This window comes from Pongo pygmaeus, chromosome 17 (assembly GCF_028885625.2).
Source record: "Pongo pygmaeus isolate AG05252 chromosome 17, NHGRI_mPonPyg2-v2.0_pri, whole genome shotgun sequence".
In the NCBI taxonomy this organism is placed as follows: Eukaryota; Metazoa; Chordata; class Mammalia; order Primates; family Hominidae; genus Pongo; species Pongo pygmaeus.
This window is the reverse complement of record NC_072390.2, coordinates 49,711,947-49,735,480: the sequence shown is the minus strand read 5'-3', so window position 1 is coordinate 49,735,480 and position 23,534 is coordinate 49,711,947. Positions and strand designations below refer to the sequence as shown.

General features: G+C 39.7%; 2 protein-coding genes across 5 annotated transcripts in view; one reads left to right on the top strand and one right to left on the bottom strand.

The window, feature by feature from the left end:
• Positions 1-4,397, top strand: part of ZSCAN30 (zinc finger and SCAN domain containing 30) — a 41,004-nt gene extending 36,607 nt beyond the window's left edge. The window contains exon 5 of the mRNA XM_054461373.2: positions 1,075-4,397. Within this exon, the coding sequence (XP_054317348.2) occupies positions 1,075-2,006 (932 nt within the window). The 3' untranslated portion in view covers positions 2,007-4,397. The remainder of the gene's footprint in view (positions 1-1,074) is intronic.
• A 1,255-nt stretch (positions 4,398-5,652) lies between these two features.
• Positions 5,653-18,642, bottom strand: ZNF397 (zinc finger protein 397). 4 transcript variants are annotated; one of them, XM_054461378.2, is made up of 4 exons: positions 14,335-18,642; positions 12,569-13,062; positions 12,162-12,303; positions 5,653-10,208 (listed from the first exon to the last, which is right to left on the bottom strand). In XM_054461378.2, the coding sequence occupies exons 2-4, from the start codon at positions 12,980-12,982 to the stop codon at positions 9,160-9,162; spliced, it is 1,605 nt and encodes a 534-aa protein (XP_054317353.1). In that variant the 5' UTR covers positions 12,983-13,062; positions 14,335-18,642; the 3' UTR covers positions 5,653-9,159. The 4 variants fall into 4 exon arrangements, with proteins under 4 accessions (XP_054317353.1, XP_054317352.1, XP_054317354.1 ...); XM_054461377.2 differs by having other exon boundaries at positions 12,512-13,062; positions 14,335-14,468; XM_054461379.2 differs by having other exon boundaries at positions 13,766-14,397.
• Positions 18,643-23,534: the final 4,892 nt, after the last annotated feature.

Genomic DNA, 23,534 nt, shown 5'->3' with positions numbered 1-23,534 from the left:
TGGCCTCACTTAGCTTCTCTGAGCCTCAGTTTCCTGATACGTAAAATGCATATACATTTAGAGGGCTTTTGGGAAGATGTATTTTTCAGAATAAAATAATTCAAGTTATATCAGCCATTTCTAGTTACTAGAAATCTCTAGATATAACTAGTAGATGGCTGATATAATATGCCCCATCTCTAGTAGCCTTCTATTATGAGTTACTGTAGTTATCTAGAGAGATTTCCAGTAACTCATAACAGGAGACTACTAGAGATGGGGCATGTTTTGTGAGAGCCAGAAGGTCTGGCTCTGGGCAGTCATGTTTTTATGTATAAATGCTCAAAGAAGTTGTTGTCTCCATCCCCTTCTTTGATACTTATACATTTTAAAAAGTAGAACCATAAGATTCTTTTGTATTCCATAGATGATTTAAGTGAAATTTTTTTTTTAATGTTAAAAAAAATTCCCACCTGACCTGAGAATGAGTCAGGAACCTGTATTTCTTTTCTCTGGGTCTGTGTCTTATTCTATTTGCTTATAATTATTTAATTCCTGTGGAACCTATCAGAATCTGAAATTGCCTTAATGCTTTCTAGTTGCCGCCCAGCTACCTCTGTTCAGTGCTAACTCCCAAAGCATTTCCTAATCATATCTTCTGCTCTCCTATATTGATAGAAGACCACAGATTTAAGACTCTTAGATATCTTTCTTTATCCTGATCATTCCTTTTAACTTTTTTTCCTGATTATCTCATTGCCTAAAAACGTATCTTCTCTAACCCAAGATTGTCTCCTAGCTTCCTGGTTTATCGCCAATATTCCTGTTTGTCACCATTCCCTCTAACTAATGTCTTTCCTTGTTCACCATCCCTCTTCTACAATACTAATTCATTTCTTTGTCTACCTTACTCTCCAAGGGGGCCATATTTGGCTACCCCAGGCCACTTCTCTGAATTCTAGATTGGGAATCTAGTTTTGAGAACTGTCCTCCTAATAGGTAAATACCTATTTCATTGGGTTTGTGTTCTTGCTACAACAGTTTCTTCTGTCATGGGAAGTAAATGATACTTACACTTTCTATTCACATTTTTAGATGGCAAGATGGTGGCTGGCAAAGTGTTGATGGCAAAGCAAGAAATTGTGGAATGTGTAGCCTCAGCAGTTATGATATCTCCAGGAAAACTTCCTGGAGAAACACCTTCCAAACAGATAGCTGAAGAAGATTTGGGAGGTCTGGACAACTCTAAGAAGCAAAAGGGAAATGCTGCAGGGAACAAAATCAGTCAGCTTCCTTCCCAGGACAGACATTTCAGTCTGGCAACCTTCAATAGAAGAATCCCCACAGAACACAGTGTCCTTGAATCTCATGAGAGTGAAGGAAGTTTCAGTATGAATTCAAATGATATTACACAACAGAGAGTTCACACTGGGGAAAAGCTCTATGAGTGCTTTGACTGTGGGAAGGCCTTTTGCCAGAGCTCAAAGTTGATTAGACATCAGAGAATTCATACTGGAGAGAGACCTTATGCATGTAAAGAATGTGGCAAAGCCTTCAGTTTGAGCTCAGACCTTGTTAGACATCAGAGAATTCATAGTGGTGAAAAACCCTATGAATGTTGTGAATGTGGAAAAGCCTTCAGGGGCAGTTCAGAGCTCATCAGGCATCGGAGAATCCACACTGGAGAGAAGCCTTATGAATGTGGAGAATGTGGGAAAGCCTTCAGCCGGAGCTCAGCCCTTATTCAGCATAAGAAAATTCACACTGGAGATAAAGGCTATGAATGTATTGCATGTGGTAAGGCTTTTGGTAGGAGTTCTGTCCTTATTGAACATCAAAGAATTCACACTGGAGAGAAACCTTATGAATGTAATGAATGTGGAAAGTCCTTCAATCAGAGCTCAGCCCTCACCCAGCACCAGAGAATTCACACTGGAGAGAAGCCTTATGAATGTAGTGAATGTAGAAAAACATTTAGGCATAGGTCAGGCCTTATGCAGCATCAGAGAACACACACCAGAGTTTAACTCTGTGGGTAAGAGTTGTACAATTGTGAAATGCAAGGAGTTCACTGTAGGGGTGAGACTCCACAGAAAAGAAAAGTTTCCTGAGAGCAGAACTTCTGTCCTTCCAGCCCAGTTCGGTACTATAAGAAGACATCCACACAAAGATGTTTGTTATGATTATTGAAGTGTTAAATGGAAGAAAAATTTTACCCAAGTCTTCTCCAAAAAGAATGGTAGATATTTCTTTGAAATGCCTAACCCATTTCTGGATGAGACTCATCAATATCCCCTTCACTCCACTCTCTGCCAACTCAGATATAATTTCCATTGGGCACCTTCACAGTAATGCCAGGATTGGGGCAGAGATCCTGAAAGAGCTTCTTATAAGATGGCAAATGTGCCTGGCAAGAGCATTTGTATTTTGGCAGGTGGAGGCATGTGCTGAGAGTTATTCAACTATCTGAAATGTTGAATTGAGAGGTTGTGAAAATATTGAATTATGCTATTAGTTTAATAATATCTGAGGCAGTAAAATAGTACCTGAGGAATGGTGCCTCATTCTGCCCCCTTGCCAGTTGTCTCCTCAATCCTGAGCTTCCTGCTGAGGTTAATTCAAGTCTACTTGTTTATTGAGCACCTGTATTTGCTAGGCATTGAGGTAGACATGGTCATTGCCCTCCCAGAGTTAAGGGCTAATAGGATATGCATATATACTAAACAGTAATTACAGTAAAGTGTGGTAAGTGCTTTGGTAGGAAAAATGCGGGTTTCCATCAAAGTACGTGGCAGGGATACCTAAATCTGGTCTATGAGTCACTAAAGACTTCCTGGATATGATGGTATCTCAGACGTAAAGGTGGGTAGAAGGTAGCAAGGGCAGGGGAGAAGAGAACAGGATCTGGAGACACTCCATCAAGACTCTTCTCTACTGCAGAAATTGTCATAGACCTAATTTTTTAAAAAAATGAATCTGAGGGAGTAATTCAACAAGTATTTATTGCCCTCAAGTATAATAGCTCAGGGTCTGCAAGCCTGGTAAGAAGGGGTGTGGGCAGGGAATGGGGAATAGCGGAGCCTGGGAAGGCAGATCACTGTGTTCCTTTATGCTTCCCACTTCCTGAGTCCCAGAGTCATGGGACACAAACACTCCAGTCCCCACTGTCTCTCTAGCCTCTGATATGCAGTCATTCCCTGTGTGTATACATGCCTTTTCCCATAAAATGCACCAGAGTCTCACACCACACTAATTCTGAGCACTTCAGAGTCTCACAGGTCATTCTGGGTCTAGAATAGGCTCCCCAACTCAGTGATTATAAGTAGGAAGAGGAAAACCAACACATGGGGATTCTGAGCCAGGCTTTATGACAACTAATTCCTGCTAGAGAGAAGAGTCCTGATGATGGACTGTCTCCAGATCCTATCTTATCTTCATGCCATTGTATGGGCTATAACCTCTGCCTGTAACTCTCTCTGCTAATTTTTATTTTGGCAGTTTTAATTAACCCACAATTGCTGAGGGCAATTAATACCTAAGAGAAAGTTTGATTCCTCTTCTAAGATATCCTAGAAAGTGTCATTTCTAAAGAAGACTTGGTGATCACTGCTTGTAGTAGTCCATTTTCACAGTGCTATGAAGATACTACCTGAGACTGGGTAATTTATTAGAAAAAAGAGGTTTAATTGACTCACAGTTCTGCAGGGCTGGGGAGGCCTCAGGAAACTTAAATCATGGTGGAAGGTGAAGGGGAAGCAAGCACCTTCTTCACAAGGTGGCAAGAAGGAGTGCAGGGGAAATGCCAGGCACTTATCAATCAGCCAGATCTCATGAGAATTCACTATCATGAGAACAGCAAGGGGGAAATCTGCTCCCATGATCTAATCACCTCCCACCAGGACCCTCCCTCCACACCTGGGGATTACAATTGGAGCTTTGGGTGGGGACACAGAGCCAAACCATATCACTGCTGTTGTGGGTAATAGGGGAGTGAAATTGGGGGGACAATTCAGCCTCTTTGTGTCCAGAGGTTGTGCAGTTATCGAGTGAGGTTGATCATAAGTCTTAAAGGGATCTTTCAAATGGATAGTGAGTTGCCTTTTCCTATAGCTGACAATCAGAGATTTAATGTTTTAAGTATGATTTAATAGGTTTTTCTCCTGATTGTGAATTTTGTTGGTAATACAGAAAATGAGAAAGTATAAACCATCTCCAATCCCATTGCCCATAGAAACGTTGTTAACATTCTGGAGGGAGTACTTTCTATTAGTGTTTATTTTTTCCAATCCTAGTATTTTTAGTAAAACTATTGTTTAGTAAATGATTTTTGGTAACTCATTTCAAAATTTATACTTCAACCGTTTATTACTAGAATGTAATGCAAGATGTATTGCAATAAAACTTGAGTTTTAAAAGTCTGCTTTGAAATTATTCATTCAGGAATAGGGAACACAATAACATGAACAGAGATAATGCTAGGACGATGGGGAAGAGGTTGTGAGAAGAAGATAGGGAATTGGTGTTCTCAGTTTCTATTTTCCGGGCCAAAAAATGTCAGGAAACTAAAATAGCCAGTCTCTGGGGCTGCAGTTAACCAAAGTGAGGGGGCATCTGAGATTCAGTTGTTGAAAAACAATGGGAATGAGAGCAAGAAGGAGCCTCTTAAACACAAACAAACACGTCCTGTGTTCACCAGAATTAGGACTCTCTCTTCCCTTTAGTGGAGGTGGCTGTATGCACCAGACTGGAATCTTCAACACTAATTGCTGAGAAGGACCAAGCTTAGACCTGTGGACCTGCCATGGCCTCCTTCTCCCTCAGCAGGTCTTCAATGAGCTTGGAGAGATAAGAGTCAGATTTGCTTTAATTTCCAATCCTTTCAGCTGGACGTATTAGTTGCAGGCTATGGAAATGAGGAAGGGGAAAGGCAGGAAACCAGAGTACACTGCCTAAATTGCACATTATCTTTCAAAATCTGTGTAAGACTCATTTAACGTAGACATTATTACTCCCTGGACTGCTTCTATACCAAGAGAAACAGGACAGCCCTGAGCAGAAGGGAAAGGCATGAATTACTTTTCTTCCAAGCAAGAGTGGTGAAGACGAAAAAATTTCCTTTGACATCCACCTTATATTGGTGCCCCTTCCATTTCATAAAAAGTGGAATGTTGAAGCTTTGACCATAAGAGATCATCTACATCAGCTCCTTTAAAGTAAGGGTCTAGAGTTGGAAGATGACTTGCTTATGGCTACGGAATACATGGAAAAACTCTAATAATCAAAGATCTCCACTTCAAAGCTATTGCTTTTCTCAACTGTAAATCTTTCAGGCAAGAATTCCTTTTAAACCCGAATTTATAATTTGCAGACTTTTTAATATACTATGTATGAGATGGTTATGTTTACCATTGTCATTTTACCAGTGATGAAGGGATCAGAGTTAACAAGTTAGCTAATTTCCTGAAACTTGGAAGACACAAGAGATGCTATGAAAAGCAAGTGCTTTTAAAATATTTTCTCAAGTATCCTGGGATTCCATTCACTCTTGCCCCCTAATTTTAAGAGTATTAGAGGTTTACTATAGAAAAATTTGGAAAACACAAAAAAGCACGAGAAAAAAATTACATCACCTACAACCTCAGCACCCACAGATAACCAGTATAGCACTTTGAGTTTTTGTTTTCAGTATTTTTAATACATAAATATATATTTTACATAGGATCATACTGTACATATTGTTTTGTAATATTTTTACTTAACAATATATCATGAATACTTCATTTAACATTAATTGACATCAGTTTTTTTGTTTTTTTTTTTTTGAGACACAGTCTCACTCTGTCACCCAGGCTGGAATACCGTGGTAAAATCTCGGCTCACTGCAACCTCCACCTCCCAGGTTCAAGCAATTCTCCTGTCTCAGCCTCCCAAGTAGCTGGGACTACAGGCGCATGCCACCACACCGGCTGTTTTGTATTTTTAGTAGAGACGGGATTTCACCATATTCATCAGGCTGGTCTCAAACTCCTGATCTCAGGTGATCCACCCGCCTCAGCCTCCCAAAGTGCTGGGATTACAGGCATGAGCCACTGTGCCCGGCCTGTGACATCAGTTTTAAGAGTTTCAGGATTTTGTGTACATTCATGATGGTTACTGAAACATACATTTCCAGGTACAGTTTCAAAGTCAAAAGGCAATGCTTAAGGCTTCTGGTACTGATTGCCAGAGACGGTATGTATATTTATTCACGTCTTACCAGCAGCATTAGAGTCCCAATGTCCCTGAATCCCTGTCTGTTTTATAAGGAAAAGTGTCATCTCAACTCTTGCTTTAATATACATTTTAACTGTAGTGAGCTTGAACATTTATTGTTCATTGGCACTTATTTTGTGATTTCCCTACTTAAGTAGCTTTTTTTTTCTATTGGAACTTTCTTATGGGGAGAGAGTATACTGAAGTGGCTCCACAGTCAGGTTGTGGGTTCAAAGTCTGACCTCTCCACTCTGTAGATATACGACCTTTAGCCTTCATTTCCTCATTTGCTACATACGTGCTGAGAAATAACATTAATAAGTATATACAAAGCCCTTAGCAAGTATCTATTACATTTATTTTTTTTCCTTTTTTTTGGTTTGGAGACAGGATCTTGCTCTCCCAGGCTGGACTGCAGTGGTGTGATCTTGCCTCACTGAAGCCTCGACCTCCAGGGCTCAAGCAAACCTCTCACCTCAGCCTCCCAAATACTTGGGTCTACAGGCATGCACTACGTCTGGCAAATTCTGTTTATTTTTTGTAGAGATGGGGTCTCACTACGCTGCCCAGGCTGGGCTTGAACTCCTAGACTCAAGCAATCCTCCAGCCTTGGCCTCCCAAAGTGCTGGCATTATAGGTGTGAGCCACTGTGCTTGCCTATCTATTACACTGCTTACTGACATACAGTAGAGCTTTCTTATATAAAGAGTATTTCCGTTTTACAATTCCTACTTTACGTCCTACCTTTTCAGTTTGTTCAGGTCTTTATCTATGGAAGAGGAAAACAAGAGTCGAGTAGCTCTTACCACGTATTTTAATATCTTACATCTTTTCCAAATAATCCCATCCATTTTTTCCATATTCTCCCCCTAAACATGGGCATTTAGGCCTCCTGCTGTTCTTACTGGTTAGCACATGTCCACTGATGTACGCCCCAATAAGAGCATTACTTCTCTTTGCTTCCTTTTATCCTCATGAAAATTCTTTTTCTATGCACATGATTCTATATTTCCATACAGATTTGTTTTTGGTGTGGTGTGTTATTCTTCTGACCTATTAGGTCTTTTGAATATGTCTTTGTGTTGCTGGTTAACCTGTACAAGATTCCATCTCACACTAAGCATCAGTCTAAATATTCTCTTCCTGCTAGGCCCCTCAGAAAAGGGAAGTCTCGACTGACTATGACCATTAGTTTCAGCTGTCACTTCCTTTTAGCATTGTCTTTAATAAAATTTGCAAAAGATGGCTCGGCGCCATGGCTCACACCTGTAATCCCAGCACTTTGGGAGGCCGAAGCGGGCAGATCACCTGAGATCGGGAATTCGAGACCAGCCTGACCAACATGGAGAAACCCTGTCTTTCCTAAAAATACAAAATTAGCCGGCTGTGGTGGTGCATGCCTGTAATCCCAGCTACTCAGGAGGCTGAGGCAGGAGAATCACTTGAACCCGGGAGGCAGAGTTTGCGGTGAGCCAAGATCATGCCATTGCACTCCAGCCTGGACAACAAGAGCGAAACTCCATCTCAAAAAAAAAAAAAAAAAAAGAATTGCAAAAGATATTGTGAAATACTGGTGACATAAGACAAAACTGAACATGTGCGAGGTGCCCAAAGAATGTCACAGAACCAGCAACTGACAAATATTTTCTGAGCACCAAAGCCCAAGGGAATGTACTAGGGTACTAGGAATTGTGGGCATATAGCCCCAGAAACAAATGATATGGCAGCTTCTGATCCAGAGCCTTGGGAATTATAAGAAACCTGACAGCAGCTCTGATATTGTCTTTAGAATCAAAGGAGAATCTTAAGGATGGGAGAGAGAGTCTTAACACTCTAACACTCTTGAGGTATAGGCTGGGCTCTTTCTCACCCTCATTCCCACCACTACCCTCATGGAAGTTCTAGGATAGCCTACAGGTTGGGCAAGGAAACCACATATTTGCCCTTTCCCTGGGGTCACATAAACCAAGACAAAGCTCTTGACTACCCTGTGGCCCAAGGGCTCCAGGTTTTGTCTATTAACAGGAACTTCTCCATTGGCACTGCTTAAGAGTCTGGCCAGACCCAGACTTCTCTGATAGACAAGACCTCACTACAATAGGAACTCAAGGAATGCTCCACACTTTGTTTCTAGCCTTTGGCTACTGTTCTTTACTGGGGTACCACTTCCCTGGAGTACCACCTTGGCTAACTCCTCCTCATCCTTCAGGCCATTTCCCCCATTTCCTTATCCAAGGCTGAGTCAGGTGCTCCTTAAGGTCACATAGGAGCATTCCACTTTCACTGCCTATTTGGCTGCCTTGCCCATTAGACTATAGAGATTACAGTCGTTTTCCACTGTATTCCTAGTTCCTGGGACAAAGTAGGTACTCAAAAAATAACCTTTGGGTCAATTATATTCTTTCTTCTCACGCCTATCTAATTCCTGGCCTGCCCTGGGCTCAACAAATCACTGATGAAGCCATTTCCCCACCTTTCTTGCTGCTCTGTCACTGTTCTTTATTGGGTCAGTTTTTTTTTTTTTTTAGTTCCTGAGACAAAGTGCCTCACACAGTCCACACCAGCCTCATAACCTGGCACACTAACAATCAGATGCAGTGACAGAGCCTGGGTTGCTATATTCTTTTCATGACACTTTCATACAAAATGAGGTTTCAATGTTACATTCCCACTTTTCGTATTTCCTGAGTATTCCTAATAAGAGAAGAGCTGGAAGTAATGATTCTTCTGTATTCTGTTCTGATTAGTCACAGGAAAAGCTTTCAAGGGACACTTTACACTAGCACTGGGAAATGCTGCACAAAGCAAGCTAGACTCAAGACCTAGTATTTTATAACCTTTATGGAGTTTTGCTCCAAAGTAAACTCTTTTGACTAACAAACATAAAAATCTGACTGAAGTATTTACACTATTCACAGTATTCACAAATTACTTTATAGTGTGGACTCTTTGATGGCGCATAAGGACTGATCTGTGCCTGAAAGCCTTCCCACATTCATTACATATGTAAGCTTCATCCCCAGAATGAATTCTCTGATGCTGAACAAGGGCTGAGCTCCTTTTGAAGGTTTTGCCACATTCATTACATTGATAAGGTTCCTCTCCACTATGAATTCTCTGATGTCTGATAAGGTTTGAGCTCAAACTGAAAGCTTTTCCACATTCATTACATTCATAGGGTTTCTCTCCACTATGTATTCTCTGATGAGTAATCAGCTCTGAGCTCTGCCTGAAAGCTTTTCCACATTCATTACATTCATAGGGTCTCTCTCCTGTGTGAATTCGCTGATGTCTAATGAGTTTTGAGCTCTGGCTAAAGGTTTTCCCACACTCATTACACTCATAAGGTTTCTCACCAGTGTGAATTCTTTGATGTATAATGAGATATGAACTTTGACTGAATGCTTTGCCACACTCGTTACATTTACAAGCTTTCTCACCAGTATGGATTTTCCGATGTCTAATGAGGGCTGAGCTCTGATTGAAAGCTTTCCCACATTCACTACATTCATATGCTTTCTCACCACTATGAATTCTCTGATGAATAATAAGATAGGACCTCAAACTAAAGGCCTTCCCACACTGGTTACATTTATAGGGCTTTTCTCCAGTATGGATTCTCTGATGTTGTGTTAGAGAGGAATGCTGCTTGAAGCTGTGCCCACATACATCACATCTATAAGGTCTCTCTTCTGGAGGAACTTTCTGACACATTATAGAGTCTGTAGTTAGAATCAAGCATCTTTCAGCCTCATCATAAAGGTCTCTCTTTCCTACAGATTTGTTTGTGAAGATCACTTGACTAAAACTGCCCCCTTGGGAAGGAGATCTTAGTTTCTCCCCTGTAGCACTTCCTTGCTTCCACACTAAATTGCTTTCATGCTCACTAATTCCTCCAAATGAAGGTTCCTGAGGGAGTCCCTGTGATTTTTCTTCTGAGATGCCCTCTTTTGTTGCTGTTTCACTGTTCTCACAATCTGAAACAATAAGTAGCAAAAAAACAGATATTACATTTCTCTAGTCACTGTCAATACTTTCTACATGAGAGAAAACAGAAACTTCTACCTACAAAGATGTCACTGTACTCCAGTATCTTTTTTTTTCAACTGGCCAAAAGAGGGTTTCTCTTATCTAATAATAAAGTCTACATCTACACTTCGAATTTCATCCTTTCCTCCCTCTTTTGAGACATCAATTGATAAATTACCTACAATTTTTTTCTACTATTTACAATCTCTTTCTCAACTGATTCCTGTTCATCAGCTTTTAAATAAGCTTAAATGTCTCTCACCTTTTAAAATCAACCTTCTTGCCTCCATATCTCCCTCAAGCAACCTCACTCTCTCATAGTGGTTTCTTGAAAGAGTTGTCTGCAGCCTTTCAAGTGAAAGTATCCTCATTCCACAATCTGGTTTCTGCCTTACCGTCCTCCCCCACCCCCCACCGCCCCGTCCCCTACTTCCACTGATACTACTCTCATCAAGATCACTTCATAGCTCTTTAATCCAATAGGTACTTTCTAGATTATTACTTAGCCTCTCTGTAGCACTGACACTGAGGATCACATCTTCCTTCTAGAGATATTCTCTTCCAGTGATATTAGCCTGATTTCTGTGGCTGTTCCTTCTTAGATTCTAGGGTAAATCACTCAAACACGAGCATTCCTCCAGATTCTGTTTTGGGCTCTCATGTATCCTTACTCTACAAACTCTCAACCCTTGGCTTCCATTACAACTTACATTGTAAGCTATTGTCTGACTAATGTCTGCCCAGATCCCCAATTATATCCATATTTTATTAAGCTCTAGAGTCTTATGCTAATTGGGCATTTTACTTTTGAATATTTCACAAGCACCAAATGTACCAACTTAAACATATCATCAGATGTATTTGTTTTTCCTTATGTTTTCTCATTCACATGAACAGTACTACCATTAACCAGATTGTTGAAGACTGAAACCTCAGTATCATCCTCAACTCCTCTCCCTCACACTCTAGTTTTAATAATTATCAGATGTTGCAAAACAACTTAAATGCTGATGAACAGGAGTCAGCTTTTATGTTCTCCACCGCTCACCATAACACATATTGATTGAATACACTGTGGCCACTTGGATTACAGCAGTCTCTAATAGGACTATACTCTTGCCTTCCTCACATGATTCTCCATTTGCAGCTAACTTCTAAACTACAAATCAAACTATGTCACTCCTTGTCCAAAATCCTTCAACTGCATCCCACTGCACTTAAGAAACTATACAAACAAATTAGCATGACATACAGGTCTTCATGACTTGGATCCTATTTTCCTCTCTGGTTCTTCTCTTACTACCTGTCAGTTCTCCATTCAAGTCAAATTAAACTACCTGCAATTTTCAGAATGGGTTGTATTCTCACACCTTTGGGATGGTATGGCCTTTACTTGGGCTACTCCTCGTCCCACCTATTTACCTGGCTTTCTCTTACTCATAGATCAAGTCTTAGCTTAGATTTTCTTCCTTCAGGAAGTGTTCCTTGATCCTCTAAGATTGGGTTAGGTGCCTTTAGATGTGCTCCAACAGTACCCAGTGCCTACTTATATTCTATAATTTACTACATTGCAACTGCCTTTTTATTTGTCCATCACCCACCTAGACCTGAAACCTCTTTAAGATAGAGACCCGGGGCCTACCACAGTACCAGACATGTATTGACGCTTTATAAAGTTACAACATAATGAAATGAGTGAATGAACAACAGGGAAACTGACACAGGAGGGCTGACAGCAATTCATGAGGGGTGAATACAAAGCCGCTAAAGTGAGCACCTCTGGTTTAGAATAATAAAGGTGATGCTCACATGTGGCAAGTTTGTCAAGTGCAATTAATTCTGCATTCTCAAAAACAGAGGCCTAAGTGTCAAGAGTTTCCAGATGATTTCCCATTCCTCACCACTTTTAGGGGAAAGGCACGGTTTCCAGGATTTCAGCTGTGTCTTTAAGGGCTGGAGGTGGATGTCTGTTGACTCTTGGGATGCTCTGAGACATGTTAAATCCTTCCATGGCACTGCTGGTCCCTGTGGACTAGCTGGGACCTGAAATCAGTAAAATATGGTTAGCTTTGTGAGAAAATCCCTAGGAAAACTTGCTTAGTAAAAATCTCAGAGGTCAATGATGACATCTCCAGGGATGAAGGACAGGGGAAAAAGACCATTCAACGGTATAGACAAGTATGGCTCTATTAGTCACTTCAAGTTAGGGTTCAGTAGAGACATAAACATTTTTATCCTACTGTTACGATACCATTACATGCGCCAGGCTGCAAATTCCTTTTCCCACATCACTTTTCTCTGTTCCCACCTGCTGCACTGGGTCATCAAACTCCCTCTCTAAATCCTCCAACAGGGTCACAGCTTCCTCGCCGCTTTCTGGATTATGTTGCTGAACCCAGATCTGCAGCTCCTCAGGCAGAATGCTCAGGAACTGCTCCAGTACCAGCAGTTCTAAGATCTGCTCCTTAGTGTGCAACTCTGGCATTAGCCACTGATAGCAAAGTTCCTGGAGTCGGCTCAGAGCCTCCCGGGGCCCGGGTGTCTCCTGGTAGCAAAACTTTCTGAATTGCTGACGAAACAATTCTTGGCAGGATTGAGTACTCCCATTCTGCTTAAATTTCTCATCCCAGGAAAAGTTATCTTCTACTTTCACTAGTATTAGTTCTTGTTCCGGAGGATCCTGAGGTATCAGGGTTGAAATCACTCCAGATTCCACAGCCATTCTTGGCTGAAACAGCTTAGCAAAAAGCTCAGTACAACTGGTTCTGTGCTTGAGAAGGAGTGTGAGTAATCTCTTCTTTCCTGAAGGATATAAAAGCAGTTAACTTACAGCAATCAATAAAATCTCTAAGTACCTGTAATAATAAAGATGAGTAACTTTAGTAATATATTGAAAAGGAGTAGATTTGGGGCTATCACTAAATAAAACAATAATGAGATGATAAACTAAAAATCATTAACCTCAATTAGTGTCTCCCATTATGAAGAATTCCTACCACTAATGTTGGAAAAAACTGTTTTTAGAAGCCTAAGAATGTGAATGCAACATTAACGTCAATCACATAGTGAGAAAATTTCCTTTCCAATTCTCTTTCAATTCTGATTATATCAAGGAGAAAAATCTATCTTTAACATGTATGTATTAATAAAACTTGTAGAACTCTCTTTTAAATAAAAACAGCCTTCAGAATCAGACTTCCAAGGGTAAAAATATTTAGGCAGAATTTAGTAATACTGATTTTAAACATTTATTTTTACTTTCTATCTAAAGCAAGTAATGTTGATTTTCATTTAAGGCAGTAATAACATTTTTTTAAAAGTTCACATTAAACATGAGTTGATGTAAATATTGGATATTTGTCATTTGATCACATTTGGTGTTTACTGAATTACTTCAACAAACACTGAGGCACTTACTGAGCATTAGATTAAGATTTTTGCTTATGAATAAACGAGTCTACAGAGGAATTGACCAAGAACCAAGACGTATCTGTAAAATGCTTACCATGTGTTCAAAAACATGATAGGTATTACATATACAAAAGAAGCAAAAAGATCCGTATCAGTTCTTAAAAAGCTTAGAATATCCCAAGACTAAAAATGTTCAAAAGCAAAATATGGTAACAAACAGGTATTAAATGTTGTGACACAGACCAAACTTGACCTGCTTTTAGGATGGCGAGATATCGATAGTAGTGTATGCCCTTAGTTTGTCAGGACAGATGAATAAAATTCATTCCTCACGCTACGGTTAACGTTAGAGATTAATTAGAATATTTAGCCTACAAATTTAAGGTTTAACCAGTCCGGTCGCACTAACTAGCGCTTCTATTTTTATATCCTTGGTTAAACCCGCAGCATTTGCGAAGTCACGTGGTCAGCGGAACTGCGTTTTCCTTTGGAAAGCAGGGGTTTGACTGCTGGCCTCCTCTGAGCTCCCCAGTCGCTTGGAGACGCCGCGCGGGCCAAGGGGCCGCGACCTGAGGATGGGCCGGCCGAGGAGCAGGTCTCCTCCACTGTCCGGCGCGCGCTCCCAACCCCACCTCCCTCTTCCTAGGGGCCCAGGTCCCTCACCGCGAAGCCCAGGAGCGGCCAGGAAATGAGCCGCCCACCCCGAGCTGCCAGCCACAAAGACCGGAAGTGCGCGTACGCAGTGTTCCGCTCTCGCGCCCTTCGGGTCCTCCGCCGCCCCGCCCCTTGCTCTGAGGTAGCCAATCAGAGCCGCGAGCTCTACCGTTCCCACCGCCTTCTCCCGGTAGCTGCTAGCCCGGCGGAACCTCCAAGCCCAGGCGATGGTGCGCTAGGAGTCGGGAGTCCTTGTGAGCGACGGCACCTGGAGGGCCCCGCATCCCGCCTGGGCTGTCCCCACCCAGGCTTTCTCCTGGCGCCACCCACCATTGTTGGTGTCAAGTAATTCCGGAATCTCACTCCCAAATTTTCCATTAAAATATTCAGATTTTAGGCCGGGCGCGGTGGCCGAGGCGGGCGGATCACGAGGTCAGGAGATAGAGACCATCCTGGCTAACACGGTGAAACCCCGTCTCTACTAAAAATACAAAAAACTAGCCAGGCATGGTGGCAGGTGCTTGTAGTTCCAGCTACTCGGGAGGCTGAGGCAGGAGAATGGCGTGAACCCGGGCGGCGGAGCTTGCAGTGAGCTGAGATGTGCCACCGCACTCCAGCCTGGGCGACAGAGCGAGACTCCGTCTCAAAAAAAAACCCTCAGATTTTCTTCCAGATCTTTTTCGACAAAAGTAAACGTAAGGATGAATAGGCTGAACAAAAACTAACAGTCACTTATATTGCTTTTGCCTATGAGTATCACTGGAGCCTTACAACAGCTCTATGCTGTGGCTGTATAATCCCAAATTTACAGCCATAGACATCGCCCAAAGTCAGGCAACTTGTGACCGGGGACGTCCACGTCCCCATAGTTCAAGGAGACTGGTATCGTAGACTCCAGGAGCCTATCTTAGGCTCTTCCAGTTCTTCAGTGGAAGCTTGCTGGTATTGTCTTACTGTTTAAATTTTTCTTTGGGTATTTAGTCGATGAAAAATGATGCCTCATGTTTCAACTTTGTGCCCTTCATGTTTATTGACCATTTATGGTTCTTCAGAGATGGCTTTTCCCATTTAAAAAATTAAGGGAGTAAGATTTTTCTTTTTTATTTGTGAGAATTCTTTGCTTATTAAGGATAGCAACTCATTTGTTGCAAGTCGTTTCCCATTTATTTGTATTTATTTTTAAAATGTTACATTTTACATGTTTAAATGTTATATATTTTTAAAATGTTATATTAAAAAAAGTACGTAGGATAATAACGAAGCGATACATACATACATAGAAACAAATTCTCCTTTGTGAGCCAAGACTGTTAAAACACGTATTTGAGAAAAATGTTCATTAGCATTCAAAGCTATTAGTGACTCATAATTCTTTATCATTGTGAAATGACTACAGCAATTTTACAAAGCAAAAAACTAAATAATATTAATTTGTTTATAAATTATCAATTGCTTCATAATGAACCACTTCGAGACTTAGTGACTGAAAACAGCAGATGTTTTATTGCTCACAGTTCTGTTGCCAGGAATTCAGGCAGGGCTTAGCGGAGATGGCTAGTCTCTGCTTTATGAGGTGTCAGCTATCTTCACTTAACTGGGGTGGAAGGTCCAAGATGGCTTCACTCAAATTGCTGAAGTCTTGGTGCTGCCTCTTGGTTGAAGTTACTTGATTCTTCTCCACAAGGCCTCTCTCCATTCAGGAGTTTAGCCTAAACTTTCTTACATGGTGACTGGCTTCCAAGAGAGTGAAGGAGGAGGAAAGATGCTAATTCTCTTAAAGCCTGAGTCTGTAACTGGCATTATATTTTTCTGCAGTATTCCATGATAGAAGGACTAGAATGGTGGAAAAGGGAAATAGACATTAAGCAGCTTGATCATAGGAGGAAATTTTGGCAGTTATCTTTGCATCCAACCTAACACACCTTGTTATATTGAGAAACCTACTACGTAAGAGTGAAACTATTGAAAGAGAGAAGGCGTATTAGTTGAAATGCTTTTGGCTGCAGTAACAGGAACCTTACTAAATGTCCTTATTGTTTAAGCCTTTTTAAAACAAATCCTAATAGCTAGATGCATAGAGATAAAATCATTCCCAGGGTTGCTTACTTCTGCATCTGGACAATATTGTCAAGGACACAGGTTTCTTCCTTCTTTTGGCTCTGCCATCTTTAAGTGTGTTGTTCTCCAGTCTGGCTTCCTTTATGGTCCTAAAATGATTCCCTCAGTTCTAGATTACAGATAATGTTCAGAGACCAAAAAGGGGAACACCTTTATCTTTTGCCCCTTTATAAGATTAAGGAAACTCTTTTTCCTCGGCAGATTTCTCCGTCATGTCTTATTAACTGAAATTGCTTTGAGTGCTAATGTCTATCACTAACAAGGGAGGTAAGGCCTCCATGGTGGGATTAGGACAGTTGAAATTTATATCCCAGGGCTAAGGAGAAGGCCAGCCTCTCCTAAAGGACACAGACACTCTGGGGAGAATGCATGAAATTAGGGCTGTGTTAAAAAGGCAGAAAAGAGAGATAAATAGATGAATGCTGAATTTGCAACAGTAATATCTGCTTTGATAGGTAATCTGATTCCCTCATATAGGTAAGAAAGTGAGACACTGAGAAAAAATCCAGACTCCTGTCCTTCCTTATAAGATGTTACATATGTTTAAAATATAAAATATTAATAATTACTTACTTGCAAGACATGTAGATTAGAGATTTAGAGCTAGTTTCCGGGACATAGTTTAAGTTCCTACTGAGAGAGCAACTGATTACCCCATAGGACTGTAGGGCCTTAGGGCCTCCTTAGAGCCCCTTAAGGACCTTAGCCAACAATTTCCATGACTTATTTAACTTTCAGTGCTATCGATTATATCAATGCCCTTGAAATCATTCCCTCCATCTTCCCCCATCCCCAACTTCACACATATCCAGTCTTTTTTAATGTAAAAATATTTACAAAATTATTGAATCAAGGGTAGAGAAGTATAATTTTTGTTTTTCTCCTCCTTCAGATGTTCTTGATTTTTGTTTGTTTTTTTAATGATATGTATGACAGGTGTGAAATAATGTCAGCTCCAGGCATTACCAGTGATTGGTGAGTAAGGTTGCTCATTCAGTGAAGTCCAACTGCTTGAATTACTGTATCATATAACATCGGTCTACTTTATGATATTTATCAAGTGAGATAAGCCCATTGAAAGTCTCTTAACTGTAAACAACTATTCAATAATAAAGGATAGAGAAAATGGCTTCTGATGCACAAAGGAAAGGAATCATTTTCTTTTATTTTTATTTTTTATAGAAAAAGTTTTTTTTCATAGAGACGAGGTCTCAATATATTGCCCAGGATGGTCTTAAACTCCTGGGCTCAAGTGATCCTCCCGTCTCAGCCTCCCAAAGTGCTAGGATTACAGACATGAGACACCACGCCTGGCCAAATCATTTTCTCATTCAGCAAATGTTATGAAATATTTATATATGTGAAGCACTGAGAAGAAAAGTAGGGATTCAAATGAAGTAAAATATATACCCTTTCACCTCACTCATCACTGTAATTCCTAGAGTATAAATTCCATGAGGGGAAGGATTTTGTCTTCCATTGTTGTCTCTCCTGTATGGCCTGGCATTGTGTAGATATTTGGATGAATAAATGAATGAATATGTAATACATATATACAAGAAGAAGTATTGATGCAAAAACTAGTGATAGTATTTGAAGCATTCAAAGAAATGGAGTATACAGGTAGGAAAATTTTTAATAATATGCTTAGACTATTTTAATATGAACCCAGGATTTGTTTTTATTGGTTATGGTAAGATGACAGACACAGAGGCCGTTGCCTTTACAAAAAGAGTTTTTTATTACTCACAATGTATTCTATGGCTCTTCCATGATGTCACTAATTTAGCAGTTGTATTTTTCAGAGACAGATAATAGGATGTATTAACAGAGCATGACAGTGCTTATTTGTAGTATCTAAAACAGTAAACAAAGGCCTCAGTGACTGTTGTTTTCTGTTTGCTGCTAATGTCAAAGAAAGCCTTTGAGGTTTCTTCTGACATTCATTCTTGTATTTATCATGTATAGAACAGAGTTAAAGCTTCAGGTAGGCTGTTATTATTGTTTTACTTTTTTCAGGTTAATCACAATGATAAATCATTTGACAGGGTCCCACCCCAGCTCTTAATTATGTCAGCCACTTCAGAAAGATCTTCCACTGGGATTCTGTTCTGTCTTAGGGATAATTCAACCATGATACATAGATACATTCTAAGAACTTTTTTTAAAAAAAGGCAATGCCTAAAAGCATGGCGTATGAGTCATAAAAAGAAAAACACATGTTCTCATAGTTTTGTGAGTAGGAAACTTGAGCATTTGGAGAGAAAGCATTAAAAAAAGCTGTAGGAATTAAGTGATAAAAGACACTCACCTCATTTCATTACACCTATTATATGTGATAAGGTGGATATGTTTAAAAATCTAATCTGTGGATATGTTTAAAAACCTAATCTGGTTGCCTTGAGCTTGTATTATTTGCCTAAATTCTTTTGTTGTAGCTATCATTATTAAAAGGAGATTTAGATTTTAATTGAATTCTTGATAGACAATGAATTTATTGAATACTCATTGGGTTTCTGTTTGACAGTGTCTAATAAGAAATTTATTTCTTTTAATCTTGCTTGGCAACATAGTGGTAAATGAATAACTAATTTATATATTCCCCCAAATTACCTTAAAGCCCTCTAAATGCCAAATATACTTTTATTTTTAAATATCTTTCAGGTGATACAATATAATTTGCTTATCTTTCTGGATATGTGTAGCTTTTAAAAATTATTTTATATATATTATTTTATACATTATGTTTTTATGACTAGGATTATACTGCTGCAGGTAATACTTTTCTTATAAATGGCTACTTCTTATATTTAAAATATCCAGTTGAATACCTTCTTGTGGAACTTCCTTTATTTATAATCTACCAGTTTGAAATTGTAATCAAGTATACAGAGACAATAAATTGACTTCATTACCAGTTATGGAAATGATTATCCAAAGGGAACTTTTGGGGCTAGCACCTTGGGGAGGAAGGGGCAAGTGAGTATGGACAGAGTAATATGATTAAAAGTTCAGGTTCTGGAGAAAGGCTGGTTCAAATCTCTGCTCTCTTAATTCTTAGCTCTGTGACCTTCTACAAGTTTCTTAAACTCTGTATACCTCAGTTTCTTCTTCTGAAAAATAAGGATAATTATTGTGTCTACCTTATAACATTGTTGTAAGCATCAAGTGAATCAATACATTTAGAACAGTGCACAATAAATGTGTATTGTTATTTGTGGGAGGAGGTACTGAGTCGGTGGGGAGAATGTGGAGGCTAGAAGAAGGAATATTTCTGCAGGTTTGGATATGCCCAATGATAAGAACAATTTAGGGTCATTATTAAAAATAAACATTTCTAGGCCTTCAATCAGAACACCTGGGGGAGGGGGTTCTATCTATTTTATAGCAAATACCCCAGATGATTCTTAGTATCAATTAGTTTAGGAAACTGTGATATGGTAGACAGAGTACAGGCTTTAGGGTCAGACAGATGTGGATTCTGACCCATCCATTAAACAATTATGTGTAAATGTCTATGTGTATCATTCTTTGGCTACAGCAGATACTAAATCTGATAAAAATATTTCTACATTTATCCTTATAGACCTTATAGTATATATTGGGATTACCACTCTAAGGCACCAACCAGGGCCTCACTGAGTGACTTTAATGGACTTACTTTTTATTTTTTTATTTTAGAGACATAGTCTTACTCTGTCAATCTGCTCAATTGATCCTCCTGCCTCAACTCCTGAGTAGCTGGGATGACAGGTGCACATCTCCAAGCCTGGCTAATTTTTGTAATTTTTTTTTTTTTTTTTTTTGGTAGAGATGGGGTCTCACCATGTTGCCCTGGCTGGTATCGAGCTTCTGGGCTCAGCAGTCTGTCTGCCTTGGCCTCCCAAAGTGTTGGGATTACAGGTGTCAGCCACCATGCCCGGCCCATATTTACCAAATTTGTAATACCAAAAAGTATTTGACAGTGGTTTGGAGTTCAGTTTAATATAATTGGCGCCCTTATCTACTTCTAAGATCAAAGACAGGAACAGAAACCCTGTTTTGTTTGTATTTTAGTAAATGAATTAAAAAACACTAGTGTTAAGATCAATGTAAGAGTGCTATTTAATTTAATACTGTGAAAAATAGACATTAAAGATAAAATACTATTTTCTTGGAATCTTTTGAGTATTGCAGTTTTTATCCTTTGATTTGCAGATTCTGGATATATCTCCCACTGGCTATGGTGGTTTTCTATTCTTTCTACTGTTGGTGCTCATGCGTTAAGTACAGTATTAAAAAACATTAAAAGCAAAAATGCATTTTGGACATTGCTGTGGAGGAAATGAGATGTTCGTTCTAGTGGCATTTTAGATAGCTGAAGCTTACCTCTTCAAGAGCCAGAGTTATCACATTTTTGCACATTCTAGTTATGTTGTACATTTCCATCTCTTTACAGAGTATATTGAACACTCTTAGGGCTATAATTTACTTTCACACAAAGTATGATTTTTGGAAATTATGGAAGTATGGAAATAAGGATACAAACTCACTTCTCATTTACTATTCAACCTGAGGCAATCCACTTTCCTCTTACCATTCCACTTAAGTTGCATCCTTGAACATAATGACATCTCAATCCTTAGCCTTCCTGCATTTTAGCATTTATCACTGTTGATAACTTGTCCATTTTTTTAGATTCTAGGGCACTATTTTTTCTCTACGTCTCCATCCACACGTTTGCCTTAGAGCTAGCTGCCTCCTCTTTTCTGCTTACTTCCTTCTGAGGTCATCTTCAACACTCCTCTCTTCTCCATATATATTCCTTCTCTGGCAGTGATTTCATTCTTCCACTTATGCATAAACTATCCCCAAATTTGTACTTCCAACACTGACTTGTCTACCAAGCCCTAAATCTTAATATCCAATTTGTGTGAACATCTGTTCTGGACAATTCACCAATGCCTCAACATTCACACAGCCAAATCCAATTCGACTACCTTCCTCTATCTTAAATTTTATTATTAATCATGTTATTCTTATGAATTATTAAAATAGAATAATTATCTTACTTTCTTAACTTTCCTTTTTGCCTCACACTGTCAAGACTAAGTAGAAATTTTAGGGCCAGTAGTAAGGGACCAGAAAAATTGGCCATTCTTTAACTGTGGTCCTATTAAAGCATCATTTGAAATAACTCAAATTTATCTTCTTTTTCTTACTGCTGTTTCAATTCCGGTCTTTGCTGTCTTTCTTGTAATAGCTTTTTAGTCCTTGTCTCCTATCTCTCCTCTTACTCCAATGCATCTTTCAGATTGCTGCCAGAGTCTTAATATGAATTTGATTATGTAATCATGCTATTTTATAAATATTTGCTGCTTTGCCATGTCCACTGAATATAAGGTACATACCCTTGATACACCATCCAACATCTTCCTTCTTCTCACCCATACTCATGTACACCCCACATACTCAGGCACCAAAGGTGATATGCCATTTCTGTTATCCTATTCTGTCCAACTTCCTTGAATTTGCTCCGAATATTATTATTATTTTGAGATGGAGTCTCGCTCTGTCGCCCATGCTGGAGTGCAGTGGAGCGATCTCTGCTCATTGCAAGCTCCGCCTCCCAGGTTCACGCCGTTCTCCTGGCTCAGCATCCCGAGTAGCTGGGAGTAGAGGCGCCCGCCACCACACCCGGCTAATTTTTTTGTATTTTTTAGTGGAGACGGGGTTTCACCGTGTTAGCCAGGGTGGTCTCGATCCAGGATGGTCTCGATCTCCTGACCTCGTGATCCGCCCGCCTCGGCCTCTCAAAGTGCTGGGATTACAGGCGTGAGCCACCGCGCCGGGCCTATTATTTTTAATAATCTTTTTGCTTTTAGTTGAAATTTTCAGCATCCTTCAGGCCACATTATGTTATTTTCCTTGTGAAACCTTCCTCAGCTCCCTAGGAAGGGCTCTGTTATGATATGCTCCTCTTGACTTATTTATTTATTTGAGACAGGGTCTCACTCTGTTGCCCAGGCTATGTGCAGTGGTCTGATCTCTGCTTACTGCAGTCTCTGCCTCACCAACTCAAGCAATCCTCCCACCTCAGCCTCCAGAGTAGCTCGGACTACAGGTGTGAGACACCACACCCAGCTAATAAGCGTATATGTGTATATATATGTATTTGGTAGAAATGGGATTTGCCGTGTTGCCCAGGTTGGTGTTGAACTCCTGGGATCCAACACCAAGCTCAAGAGATCCACCCATGTCTGCCTCCCAGAGTGCTGGGATTATAGGCGTGAGCCGCTGCTCGTCTTGACTTACTTATGTTAGTCTTCTCAGGACCTGGCAAAGCACTTTGAGCATACTGTTAATTTCTTTTTAAAATTAAAATTACTCATATTTAGAAATTATCCTTAAAAGGAACTTTTCATTACCACTTAGTTCTTTATTTGTAAATTTCCTTTTTGATTTCTTAGAAAACCAAAGTAATATCATCGTCATAATCACTTTGACAAACATTTAACAAATGTCTACACTGTTTACATACAATTGAGGTACAGAAAAATTTAATAATTGGTTCAACACTCATCAACTAAGTGAACTGTATAATAGAGCTAGAGTGATGTTTCCTGATTGTACTTCTTCAATGCTGCACTGCCATAGAGCCATCAGTGAGGACTAGCTGAGATTATGAGAGCCAACCAAGTCTTCAAGTCTTCAAGTTTCATTTGAAGAGTGAGGTCATAACCTGACTCCTACTTGGCACATTTCTAAGCTTAGTGGCTAATATAATTTTAAACAATTCTCAAGTAAATTATTTGAAGCTAGACAAGTCTAGCCAATGTTTAAATAGCAACTGATTTCTCAGTATCCTAGGAAACTGCATCAAAAGTAGGGACTCAAAGACTCTTTAAATAGAGGGAATGTCAGGATCTTTTCAAGCTTCAAAATCAAGGGTACTATTAATTAAATTTGTGTAGGTAAGCATGACAACATAGCAGAGTAAAATTAAGAATATACACAAATGAATGCCTTTTGCTAAAGAACAAATCTAACTAAATTGAACAAAATAAAAAAGTAATTATGTTTCTAATCTAACTTGCCTACAATTTTACCAT